Here is a 13696-nt window from a genome sequence, read left to right as displayed (position 1 = left end):
ATTAATTCTTTCACCATAAAAAGGAGAAAAATAACTGTGCAGTAGGTTCCCCTTCAATATCGGTATATCCGAAGACTTCTTGAACACGCCTGTTGTGCACAACTGCTAGTCGGCTTATGGGAAACCCCTTCTGCTTTCTCTCGGTGCGCAGGTGCTGGGGTCCAAGAACGAGTACCACTTCGTCCACCGCGCCGTTCCCCGGGCCCGCACCAAGCGAAGCATCCCGCACATGCGCAAACTCCGGGCCGACCCGCAGGTGAGTCCCGCTCAGCTTCGTATTCAGTGCACGCACGTAGGGGTTGCGGCAGGACGGAACCGGCATAAGTGGACTGGCGATGACAGCGTCATGAACATCAACCCGCAGGAGCTGCTGCTACACCTGCCCGAGTTGTGCGCGTAATTTCACGTGGTTAGCCTATTTTGATGCGAAACACGAGCTCACAATATTAAGCGAAGTCTCACGCCGAACTGCACGTGTTTAGCGGGATGCTACGGGAGACACTAGGCAGTTCGCCAGTGACTACTGCCAGCTGTCCTGAAGGGATCGCGATGTGTTGCTACGAGGCTTGAAGGGACATTGCAGGATAAAGTTGGGTTACTGCAGTCAGGCGAATACACGGCTGGAATTTCGAGCAGGCCGGTCGTACTGCAAGCGGAGTACCGTTAGTTTGGAGAAGTGCTATTCAAAACCCTATTTGCATTTAATATTGCGTCAAAGGATTGCCTATCGGCGTAGAAAGTGAAGGAAAAACTTTGAATTTCGACTTAAGCCCAGCGCTGCTACGTTAGTATGACGTCACAAATTTCGATATAGGTAGGTGTGCTTGCGCCTTTCTTGTTCCGAAACAATTCTAAAGAAAAGCCACTCGCATAGCCGAACCTTTTGTTCCTTAGCATGTAGTGTAATCATTAGTTGTTGATAGGCTATTAAGCAGTTTTGAGGAGACACTCGCCAAATATTATGACATCACGAGGAGCTGGAGCGGGCAATTCAAGCTGGTCTCTCGTTGTTGTGACTTTTCTGGCTCACTGAGACTTGAGTAACACCGGAGTTTCTAGTGTTCCAGAAGCGCAGTCTATCAATCCAGCCAAACATTCATCGTTATGCCCATGTCACACGTGAAGATTTAATGTAATTTGTATCTTACTTTATGTATAAAATGACATTAGTTAACGTGCGCTTCTACACGGCTGAAAATAATGTAATTTGCAGACCATGGCAATCAGCATGCGCGGAAGACAGGAAAGCACAGAAAAAGGTGTGTGGGCCAAATATTCCTAAATGTATGCCTTTCAGTAAAAACAGTTGTTTAGCTTGGTAGCATTCATCCGGTAATATTATAACACGGTTTTGTCCACCTTCAAGAAGACACTGGACGTAGTAAGACGAGAAAAGACTGGAGTCAGGTATGAGTCCAAATATTGGTCTAAATGGTAATATGTCCCACACGGCGGAGTGCACTGAAAGTTGAATGTCGTGTCCCAGCAAATAGCGAACGGCTTACAAATGAAAACGCAATAACTGCTACCTAGAAATGTTTATTTTTATTGCTGTATCCTTTCGAGGCCACTCTTCGGTGAGAGTACTCATTTAGGACAGAAGCACATTCGAATGAGTTCATGCAAACTCGTTTGATTGCAGAAATCGTTTTACTCTAATAAGATTACGTACCCCCGCGTAGCAGCCAACTAATGACATTAAATGCGAATGGCGTTACGCACAAGTGACATTATCAATGTGTTAACAATGGGGGCTACTATATATCATAATATGCGCTAACTTTCTATGCGGAAGATTTCCTAGACTGATGCTGTAATCAGAACAGAAATACGCGACAACACCGTGAACCTTACAATGTGCCGCATTGACGTCATGAGTGCCCTCGGTTTAGGCTGAAAAATCAACAAGTTAAGCTAGAATTTGAACTTGCGCGTTAATCAATAGGCCACGCCTTCACGCCCAACAAACATAGCGCTCCGCTAAAGTAATTAAACTACGCCAGGATGGCGCAGTGCTTGCCTGAGACATCCAACTAATGAATTCGTGAAACGCTAGTTTCGCCTGTGCGGCTGATTTTTCTGCACACAAAGTTGGTTCAAACGTACACTCTTACGCGCCCTGTACTTTGGTGGTATAGCAATACCAGTTCAAACCCGAATTCCAAACATGTCCGCCTCTCAACATCTCTGTTAACGCTGTCTGCAGACGAGTTAGTTTCACGCTCGTAAACAGACGTGGCCGTTGTGGCACATCGCGCATAGGTTAGCGCCTAGTTAGGTACAATACTGCTTGTGGGCAGGAAACAGCAGCCTGATGAAAACACGGACTCTGCGCTTGTTTATCAATGTTCGCCTCTGTGAAACATGAACTACAGCGCAGAAAACTTTGGAAGGAGCTTGGCGCCATGTTTTATCGTCCTTGTAATGCGTACAACCGGAGCTTGAACGAGAAACTTCATTTAGAACAACAAACTCATCAGCGCACGCCACTCAGTATAGGAACGGCAGTCACTTTTTTGCGAACATCAGTAAAATGTAGTAGCTTCAACGCTTGTTCGTGACGTCACTGTCCCTCAGTTTGTGTAATGGGCGGGAAAGAATCAAGGAAGTGGAATGCTTCAGTGACGCTCCAGTGGCCTTTCAGCCTACTTACTTATGGCAACATAGGACCAGCGTCAGAACCCACGTCCCACGAGATGTGCTGAACAGCTTAGACATTATCGGCCTGAATTAATTCTGTCGTTTTACGTGCTGAAACAACGATTTCGTTTAGAGGCACTTTCGTAGTTGGGTACTCCGAATCAATTTTCACCACCAGGGGATATTTAGCATGCCCCCGATGCACAGGACAAGGCTGTTTTCGCATACCACCCCCCATCGAAATGCGGCCGCCTCAACCTCGTGCATAGCAGCGCAACACTATAGCCGCTATAGCCACCGCGGCGGGTCCTTACCAGCCCCGTTCCATTCACTTTGCATATGGCAATTCGTTGGCCCGATTAACAAGACGACGCAGGCGAACCTTGTTGGCGATAATAATGGCACAAACGATGCGCACGCTCGTCTGTCGTCAGAGACAGAAAGAGTGCGCTTTTATTGCGCGCATTAGCGCACGAATGTGACACATGATAGGGAAAAAAGGAGGCTAAAAATAACCGCGCGCTGGTATCCACAATGAGTTTTATTTGTACTGCACGTACTATTCTGTTGTGTGGAACGCTGTTTGGGATGCAGGTTAGAAAGACCCGCTTTGGTACGACGGTGAAGATAGGCATTGCCCCTCAAAACTGGTTATCGTTCACCGAAACTCTTGGGCGAACGTGTGCCCAGAAAGCCGAGCAACATCCAAATAACACCCTATAAAGGCGAAAATGTTCATTGGTCGTCTAATCTAATCTAATCTAATCTAATCTCACAGCTCGAGTCGGTCCGCTATTTATACACGAAGTCGATGGTGCGACGGAAGCCCGTCTGCTCGGGATGAAACATGAAGCAATAAAACGAGACACTTTCACGCTAAAAATGATAAACTCTGTAAGATGTTTCGGCTTCGCTACAGAAGCCTTGTACACAATGGGGTGAAAGAAAGTTCACGGAAGCTTATGTATTCTTCAGCACGTGACGTAAGCAGCGCGTGTACGACGAGGGGAGGGTTCCCTCACTTCGATCAAGCGTGTGACGTATTTTCTTATCTACACCGACTCCAGATGCAGCCGCGATTTCAAGTTTCTTTCTTGGCCGATTTTCTCATTCAGTCTTGTGGCCCGTTGGATCCGTGCGTTCTGCGAGGACATTCGAAACTGTTCGTTTCTTTTCGACATCGTTCTGATGTACTTATGCAGATTAGGCTATTTATGCACGCGCTACCGCACATTACTAGCGCGTAAATCGCTATTTCTTACGTCGATTAGAGAATGTATAGCATTGTTCCTGACGTACGTGCAATCTGATTAAACGCGCCTTGTCACCATCGAATCGCCGATAACGTACAATGTGGTGCAGCAACAGTGCAATATACACTACAAAGCACAGTAAATAATTAGGCAGTCTAACGTAGGGTCCTTTGTGCTTATTGTGCTCACCCCACGCCTGTTCACTATATAGCTAAAGATATGGCTCAATCCTGAATTACGCACGAACTATGCAAATATTTTTTTCTTTCGTTGTGTTACTAGATAAAGCAAATTAGATTGAAAAAAAAAATATTAGTAACCTTACACTCTTTTTCTAGCAACGATCAATGCCGCGCGAGAGCTAGATCAACCCAAGCTTTCGCAAGTTCATCTAAAGAACATTGAAAAAGTAAAGTCATTAAAACGGAAGCTCTTTCTGTCCCCTGGGAGGTCACTATAGTAGTCTCAAGGCGGTGTGGGCTTTTTTTTTTCATAAATTTTTCACTGCTTTTAGTTGGTTTGCGAGAGCTTCGCAGTCAATCTTATTTGCATAATGTACATCAATTTACGCGGCTCGCGAGGCCAGCGCTATTGGAGTTTCCTCACCGCAGCCGGTGCGGACACTCGCCTCAAGTTTTCCGTGTGAAAACAGAGAGTACGGGTCGATAGCGACGAGACGAAAGCGGTTCAGGCGACAGGCCGGGGTCTTCTAAGCTTGCATAAGCCCCTGTGAGATGTAATCTATACGAATATTCATTTCATCTTTCTTTTTTAATCCGGAACTTCAGAGTTGATCGAAGACGTCGTCTCGTGGTCAAACTGTAATTGATGGCAGTAGGGAGGTTACCCAGCTGCTTGATTTCGAGAGCGATAAGCCGAAAAAAGAAAAAGAAAAAATATACCCTCCGGTGCATTTCAGTAATTCTCTGAAACTCTTATAGAGTGTCGATCATCTCTGCACTCTCATCTCAACATGTCGTTACATATGTGAAAAAGAAGGCCAGAGCAAATATCGAAATTCGATTAAGAATGGCGTGTAGGTTTAAATTTTTGCCTGCTTTTGTGTCACCCTCGCACCTTTCTTCTTTATTTTGCATTTTTTGCTGTCCCTAGTATTTATCATGCCTTCAGCACAAAGACGTGGTCTGGATTTTCGGACGCGGCGCCGGCATAGCAATGGTAGGGAAAAGCGATGACTACAGCGTTCTGAGACGTTCGTGCATTAAAGAACCATCATGCGAGTTCTCTACCACTGAACCACCGACGCCACAGACGCCACTGAACCACCGACGGACGGACGGACGGACGCACAGACAGACAACCAAACAGACAGACAGACAGGCAGACAGACAGACAGGCAGACAGACAGACAGACGGACGGACGGACGGACGGACGGACGGACGGACGGACGGACGGACGGACGGACGGACGGACAGACAGACAGACAGACAGACAGACAGACAGACAGACAGACAGACAGACAGACAGACAGACAGACAGACAGACAGACAGACAGACAGACGGACGGACGGACGGACGGACGGACGGACGGACGGACGGACGGACGGACGGACGGACGGACGGACGGACGGACGGACGGACGGACGGACGGACGGACAGACGGACAGACGGACAGACAGACAGACAGACAGACAGACAGACAGACAGACAGACAGACAGACAGACAGACAGACAGACAGACAGACAGACAGACAGACAGACAGACAGACAGACAGACAGACAGACAGACAGACAGACAGACAGACAGACAGACAGACAGACAGACAGACAGACAGACAGACAGACAGACAGACAGACAGACAGACAGACAGACAGACAGACAGACAGACAGACAGACAGACAGACAGACAGACAGACAGACAGACAGACAGACAGACAGACAGACAGACAGACAGACAGACAGACAGACAGACAGACAGACAGACAGACAGACAGACAGACAGACAGACAGACAGACAGACAGACAGACAGACAGACAGACAGACAGACAGACAGACAGACAGACAGACAGACAGACAGACAGACAGACAGACAGACAGACAGACAGACAGACAGACAGACAGACAGACAGACAGACAGACAGACAGACAGACAGACAGACAGACAGACAGACAGACAGACAGACAGACAGACAGACAGACGGACGGACGGACGGACGGACGGACGGACGGACGGACAGACAGACAGACGGACGGATAGACGGACGGATAGACGGACGGACAGATAGACGGACGGACAGATAGACGGACGGACAGATAGACGGACGGACAGATAGACAGATAGATAGATGTACCTTCACAGCGCCTTGTCTATTCAGTAAAGCGTACGTATTTTAGCTTTAGGAACGTTCGGTCGCAATTTTTTTACAATATCCTAAAGAATAAAAGGGATAAACGGGTTATTAGTATTCACAGCATTATTCCTTACAAAACAGCACGCGTTTCCAAATTCACAATCTCACGCCTTTATGCCCAAACAAGTTCGGGTTGAAAAGCTTTCAAGGATGCACGAATAAAGAAAAGACGAAACTAAAGCCGGTACACTGCTGTGTATACAAAGCTTTGCTGAACTTCAATCGCGAGATTCCTTTGAATTCATGGGAGCCTTTTCGAAGGAACGCCCCTGAAAAAGCCACCGTTCGCACGACTGAAGATTGCCCATGTGAACTCGTGATTAAAGAGTAGGAAGAAAAAAAAATTGTCGAGTGCCACGTGTGTCCTGATGAAGGACTTGGAGTGCGTCGCACCCAATTGAAAGGAGCAAAGGAGGGGGAGAAGGGAGCGTTTTCTACAGCAAACTTCGCCAGCGAGGCTGCAAAGGCCTCCTCATACATCACGCAAACGCTTGCTTCCATCAACAGTTCTTTTTCTTTCGGTACTTTTTCTCAGCCGAGTCGCTCTTGTAATGCAAATATTTGCATGCACTGTGCGGCTACGTTGCTTCTTTTTTCTCCTGTCGTGCGTCGTCGTAAAATCTTATCTTGCTCAGTTTTGCCATCGAGAAAAGTGGGCGCCATTGAAAGCTAACAACGCAGATGCTATGAATATGAGAGCTTGCGAGCTCTTGCGTCGCATGGCGTTTTTGTTTTTCCTTCTTTTTTTTTGTGTCACGCTGGAGTCATTACATCAGAATAACGTGTGTCAGTATGCGCTGTCAACTTGAATGAAACTAAAGCGAATGGTAGGAACATCGAGAGCAATAAAAGCGTGGAATACAGAATGCAATATTCATGTTTCGGCCGCTTGGAAAACATGCCAATGGGCGGTGGAGAAGGCTCTTGTTTTTTTTACTTGCGTTATGTTTCGGGGACGTGCATTAAACTGCCCAAGTTTCGTCCATTGCGTGCTGTGGTAGAAAGACTGTAATCCCGGAAAGCACGTCTACCTATTTTTGTTGCTGACTGTCCTAGTGGAAAACACCAAACGCACCTTTAAACATTCTTTTTTTGGCTATGCTTCAAAATCTAAACATCACGAAAGTAGTGACGACAGCTTCAGCACGTTAGCGCACAACGTTCACTTCGAGGGGGGAACGAAACCATTCCCGTTATTACAAACTTCGCAATTCTTCTTTCACTTTTCTTTTTTTTTTTCATTTTACGGTACGGAGAAGCCGTATAATAAGGCGAGGAACAGGCGCTTAATAGCGATCCGGTGCTTCTGAATAACACCGTCTGCGGGTGAAGCATAATGGGTGATGCGACGGACGAAGCCCCCGATGATTACCGTATCTCCCAATAAAAACCAGCAGTTTTTTTTTTTTTTTTTTGCTGAGAGCGTACCATGTACGAACGCGTTTCAGAAAATTTTCCGCTTCTGCACTGCCGTGAGTTCGCTCTGGTATTTTGCTCTCTCTCTCTCTCTCCCTCTCTCTGTATTCATGTTATCTTCCATCCACTCGACGCTAATTTGAGCTGCCTGCCATTAACCTCGCAAAGCCCAAGCCCCATTGCACTTGAAGGAAAACTAGAAAAATTTGTTCCATTTTATTTCTCGTCATGGAGAGGAAACTCATAAAAAAGACAATCAAATGTTTTTGAGTGAATAAATATTTAGTTAATAGTAATTAGTAATCGGCATCCTGGAACACCAAGATCTGAAAACTTGCTCCATCATATGAAAAAAAAAAGAAAAAAAAAGAAACGCTGCAATTGGCTTTGCGTTAACATTTCGGCGCTTAAGTTAGAGTTGGGAGGCGTCTAACTGAGCGTATGAAAATGGTAGGTTGGGCTATGCAGGGTTAATGCAAGCGACCGTTCATTCAAGGTCACACGAAATCTGCACGGAACCGTAGATGCTGTGCACTTGCCGCGAGCAACAAGGAAACACAAGGATAAAAAAAAGTTTACCGTGATCTCTTAGTTGCGTTGCCGGCCACACGTAATTTATGCGTCAGTCGTGCCTCTGCAGTTCCGTATGAAAGTTAATGTAAGCGGTCAGGCACATGAAGAGAGTCAGCTAGTTTAGTTATGTCTTCGTGATTCTGTTCGTTCTCTCGTAAGGAACACCGAGTGAGGGGTGATGTCTCGGTGACGCATACGCACAATCTTTGTATATTACAGTTTTACATACCTTATATATATATATATATATATATATATATATATATTGTGTGTGTGTGTGTGTGTGTGTGTGGCGAGTATGTATGTATGTATGTATGTATGTATGTATGTAATGTCAAGAATAGTTCAGGCCCTGTCTCTACGACAATTAAAATGTCCACAGTAAAGTTTATGTATTAATTTTTGAGGACGCACTGCCGGCCTATTCTGTCGATGTCGCTGATGCGCGCCCCGTCACTATGACGACTATTTTGCACATTATTATGTGCAAAATAGCAAAGCAATACTAAGCAAAATGCGCATTGTGCACATTTTCCGCTTAGCGTCAGAGGCCGGCAGATGCATCAGGCGCAGCTTACACTGTCAAGGGCTTTCGGCGTCGGCACCACGCACATGGCTAAGAGCTGCTATGCACGGAACAGCCATCGGCAGCGAACCGTGATAATCGCATCTTTCCTGGCTCTGACCCCCCCCCCTATTACTACCGTCCCTTCAGAGATCGTAATGATATACACTGCTGCAAACTAACGATATGAAAACTGAACCTTGGCACACTCGCCTTAGGCGAGAATCTCTCGCCGCGGATAAAAGGATTATGCTAACGCGTCGATGGACGGCTACAACCGGATGAGTTACGAAAGCACTGCCGTCTTTATGCTTGTTGTTTTCCCTTACGAAACATCTCGTTGGTGGAAATATGACCGCACCTGTGCCTGTGATCTCAGTTTATTTGTGCGAGCGGCTTTGCCGCAAGGCTGGTGGGATGAACTTATGTATTATGTATGGCATCACCATTTCACTATATTAAATGTATTTAATTCGCCAGCGTTTAAAAAGAACGGACGAAGTTTTTCAGAAGTCAACGAACCACCGCAAGGCTTACGAAAAACATTTTTTTTTTTCGTAAGAACACGAATCTCGGTACCCTAAGGTTCGGATTGGCTATGGTGTAGGGGTGCTAAGCATGGAGGTCGCGGGATCGAATTCTGGCCACGGCGGCCGCATTTCGACGGGGGCGAAATGCCAAAACACGCGTGAACTTAGATTTAGGTGCACGTTAAAGAACTCCAGGTGGTCAAAATTTTCGGAGTTCCCCACTACGGCGTGCCTCATAATCAGAAAATGGTTCTGGCACGTAAAACCCCATAATTTAATAAAGTTTGGATGACACGCTACGGTGTCGTATGTGTCGTAATTAGCTGCAGCGCGAGAAATAGACATACATAAAGGAGACAAGCGCAAGACGATGTCTCACTCACAATTGTAGGTTTTATTCGAAAAGAACAACCGGTACACAGATATACACGCTTAACGAAGGTCCACCTGCTTCGCTATTTTAAACTCGGGTTACACTGTTTCATGTATTCGTGTCTAATAATGCTGTATTATGGTCCTGCTTCTTTTATCTGTTAACTGCGACATTATGGAAAGCTTGGCTACTGAAAGCCCTCTCTCCTAAAATCATAGCTTAATGCTCAAACAAACAAAAAAGAACACTAAATATGAGAATAATTGCTTAGACTGAAAGAAACGCACTACATGTACTCTACAAGCACAGTAAGAACATGACATGAAGGGTAAATCTATACAAATCATGCGTAATGATAAATCAGCACATGACCTATGACAAGCACGAGTACTATCTGTCCGCGTTGAAAGAGCGAAGTTCACAGCAATACGCATAAAAAGTCGCTAACGCTTAGAAGTGATCTTGATACTAAATTGGGAGGAAAAAACGAACACACCGAAGCGCACAACATGCCATTCTAAAGAGACCAGAAGCAACCTTCACGTGAGGTATGATTCTTCCGAATTTAATTTCGCCTCAAATTTTCGGTACAGGCCTACCTATCTCATTATTATCAGCGCTTTCGTTTCTGGCCGAAATTATTCACGAGTATACTCATTCGTAATAACAAATGTAAAAGCAACGCTAATTCACTCAGAAAATGACGCTATAACTAAGACCTGTTCCTTGACATTGCGTGCACAGGAGCGTTACATCTCGGTGAGTCGTACTTTCGTAACCCGAGGTGTGTTTTGGTCTTCCTTGGCACTTTGCAGTGTATTTTCCAAGGTTTGCAGCGTGTGAACGTTTGGATAACGAAAAAGAATAATAGTCCAGAATGTTACACTCCTCCATGACCATCACATAGACATAGACATCACATAGACAACTTCAAATGTCTTGGCGCTGTAAATCGCAGACGCTTAAAAAAAACATTCGCCTTCGCGTTCAAGGTTGCTGTAAACACTAAATAAAGTGCAGACACTTCCTGCTTAGTCTAGAGCCATATACCGTAACTCTGTTCCTCAGTGTACTCACCTTAATATTGACGTTGTCCTTGGCAACGCGGATAAAATAGCTCGCCCATCAACAATTTCTGATAAACCGTGCTTCTCTACTTGTTGCTGGTATAGTTAGCTCGTGCTCCTTGTTGTGTCATACGACATTCAACAATGTAGAGTAAAAAATAGGGCGTGATAGTGCGTCACTCGCAATGAAATTTATCCAGAGCAGACAGGTTCGCTTTTTTGTAGGACAGGTACCCAGCATGCGCAAGCACGTTCGCACCCCACAATCATATGATATTGCGAAATGATGTGCAATTGCGAAATAGGCCCGCGTTTTCGCACTTTTGTCTCGGTAGACTTCCTGCGGTGGCCGCGCCTACTGTGCGCGCTGCCGCCTGCCCTATAAAGAGCGAACATGCCTGCTCTGGATAAAGTTTGTTGTGAATGACGCACTCTCCTGGTCCTTTTCTTACTCCACCTTGTTTCGCGTCTTAGTACACCGTGCTATGGACCAAGTCTCCAGTTAAGCGGATGCTCTTATAAATTTTTTTTTTCATTTCAATGATGATGGTGATTATTTGTATTGGCCATCTCTTTCAAACATGGCGGCGACGAATAGTCACCTATAGCCTGCTTGAGTTAATCAGGTGTTGTATAAGCCTATAGTGTTTTGCCAATCACTCCTTAATTTTTTCTCTCCTCGTTAAATTTCTATATCTGTATTGTATAGTTAACTATGCCTATAACGCCCTCGGCTCCGTCGATTTCTTCCCCGTTTTTCTTCCATCAATACTCTAAACGTCTGATAAATATATCGACCGCTGACCAGATAACGTTCCCATTCACCTTGAATCCCAGCGCATCTGGAAAGGGGACGTTGTCGAGCTCAGATGCAATCTTGCGTCATACCGCCTATTTTTTATTCTTCTTTTGTCGTCGTCGCCTTCGTCGTCGTCGTCGTCGTCGTCGTCGTCGTCGTTGTTGTTGTTGTTGTTGTTGTTGTTGTTGTTGTTGTTTAAACTCAAGCGTCTGTGCTCTCCTTTTTCATGTGTCATTTCTTCCCGCTGCTCTAATCGCGTCAAGTATGCCAATTCGCGTGAGACCGTGTGGCCTTATTTTCCCGTGTGGCCTTATTCTATTTTTGTGGCCCTGTGTATCTTCCCGATTCGTTCTCTCCATGTTAACCAATCACGAATGCACCGAGGTAAAGAAAGAACGCAGTCGCCGCTATCAATAGGCCATAATTACAGTGATCCGCGATTAAGTTCCCTTTTGTCTCTCTCTCTGTCTCCGTAATTAAGAGGGTGATAATAACGAGTCTCGACTGTATTGCTAAAACACGAGCACATTAAATCCTTTCTGCAGAACCAAGGCGAACGAGACTCGCACGCCTAATTGCTTCGTCGAATTTCGGACCGTTTCCATAGACGCGATCTCGTGGGTTCACTCAGTCACAGCATTCGCCGCTTCCTTTGATGTCTCCCGTATCGTTGGACCAAATATGCCGGAAACCTCTCAAAGTGACCGGGATGAAAGCAGGAGCTTGTCGGAGTGATGTCAACATCGATCTCCTCTGTGCGTGCGTCTCCGATTCTGTGGGTATTTTGGTGGCAGCTTCGCCGGCTCCTTTATGGTAGTCAAAGCGCAGTACCCACCTGGCCTCTCTTTCGCCATAGCGTGGAGACGTCACTCAATGTTTCTATTCAGCTCTGCGTCCGGTATGGTTAGGCAGTGCGAACCAGCCAACAATTAATGACATAATTTGCCAGTTTCCAATTCCTGCTTCTGAATTTCTTTTCATTTGTCTATTGTGTAGTTTAAAAATGCGGATGTATTTTTGTTTCCACCTTTTTTTATTCGTGTACATGTGTGCACAGAGAAACAGATAAATATAAAGAGAAAGAAATCATAAAGAGTATTCTTATCTATACTTAGGTTATCTTCATTAACAATTTTGTTTCATGTTCTTTAACACTTCTTATTATTATTCATTTTTTCTTTATTGATGTATTATAGAGAGGGGTGGAGTAGCTGATGTACTTTCTACCCCAGTCTCCCCATAGCAATCCATTTATAGCAGAACAGAACAGAGGTTAACCAGTCATGAAATTCGTTTGCTTTGGTTCCCTGTGCTGACGGATAGGTGACAAAGAGGCAAAAGAAAAGGAAAGAAGGCAGAGAAATGTCGCTAGGCTGCGCGCATGCGGGAAGGTGCACTTGGAGTTCATAAATGGTCGGGAGAAACCTGTCGTCTTGAGGTGCTCTAGCCGCGCTCACTTTGCTTTCTACGCCATCGGCAATGGTACAATGACATTCACCTCTTAAAGTGGTCTTGGTTCCAGCTGGTTTAATGCCGACCGGAGACGACGGGAGAGAGTGCGAATGAAACAAAAGAATGGAAAAGCCAGGCACGTTAACCGGAAAGAAAAATTCGGTTTGCTACCCTACACTGGGGAAAGTGGGAAGTAGAGAGAACACAGACATACGCACACAGTCGGGCACTATCACAGCACGGGATCATGTACCCTACAGTAAGCACCAGTTCAGGGTGCAGCCGCTTGCGCATCGTCCGTAGTCGTTAAAAAACTGCAGTCGTAGCTTCATCTCCCCCTGCTGCGATGGCTTATGAGATCAGCTTGCCAAATTGGTTTGTTTTAATAATGAGCTTTAACGAAAGCGACAGTCGCAAACAATGTTCTCTGTGGAACTTAGGGCAGTCGCACAGGACGTATTGAATAGTCTCCTCGCGACCCCAGTCATCAAACGTAGCGTTGTCGACCACTCAAGTACGAACAGCGAAAGAATTCGTATAGGCCTTTCGACAAATCACGGTTGTCTCGCGTCGCGGAGTCCACTTGGGATGCGAAAGTGGAGCAAATAATCCAGAGGATATAGCCAGTTGTTTTCTTATTGAAACTGGAGTAG

General features: G+C 45.7%; 1 protein-coding gene across 1 annotated transcript in view; it reads left to right on the top strand.

The window, feature by feature from the left end:
* LOC140214432 (neuroendocrine convertase 2-like) overlaps positions 1-13696 on the top strand; it is a 247389-nt gene that overhangs the window by 113584 nt on the left and 120109 nt on the right. The window contains exon 2 of the mRNA XM_072285794.1: positions 152-256. Coding sequence (XP_072141895.1) covers positions 152-256 — 105 coding nt within the window. The remainder of the gene's footprint in view (positions 1-151; positions 257-13696) is intronic.

Source organism: Dermacentor andersoni, unplaced genomic scaffold (genome assembly GCF_023375885.2).
Source record: "Dermacentor andersoni unplaced genomic scaffold, qqDerAnde1_hic_scaffold ctg00000044.1, whole genome shotgun sequence".
NCBI lineage: Eukaryota > Metazoa > Arthropoda > Arachnida > Ixodida > Ixodidae > Dermacentor > Dermacentor andersoni.
This window is presented reverse-complemented; position numbering and strand designations above follow the sequence as displayed.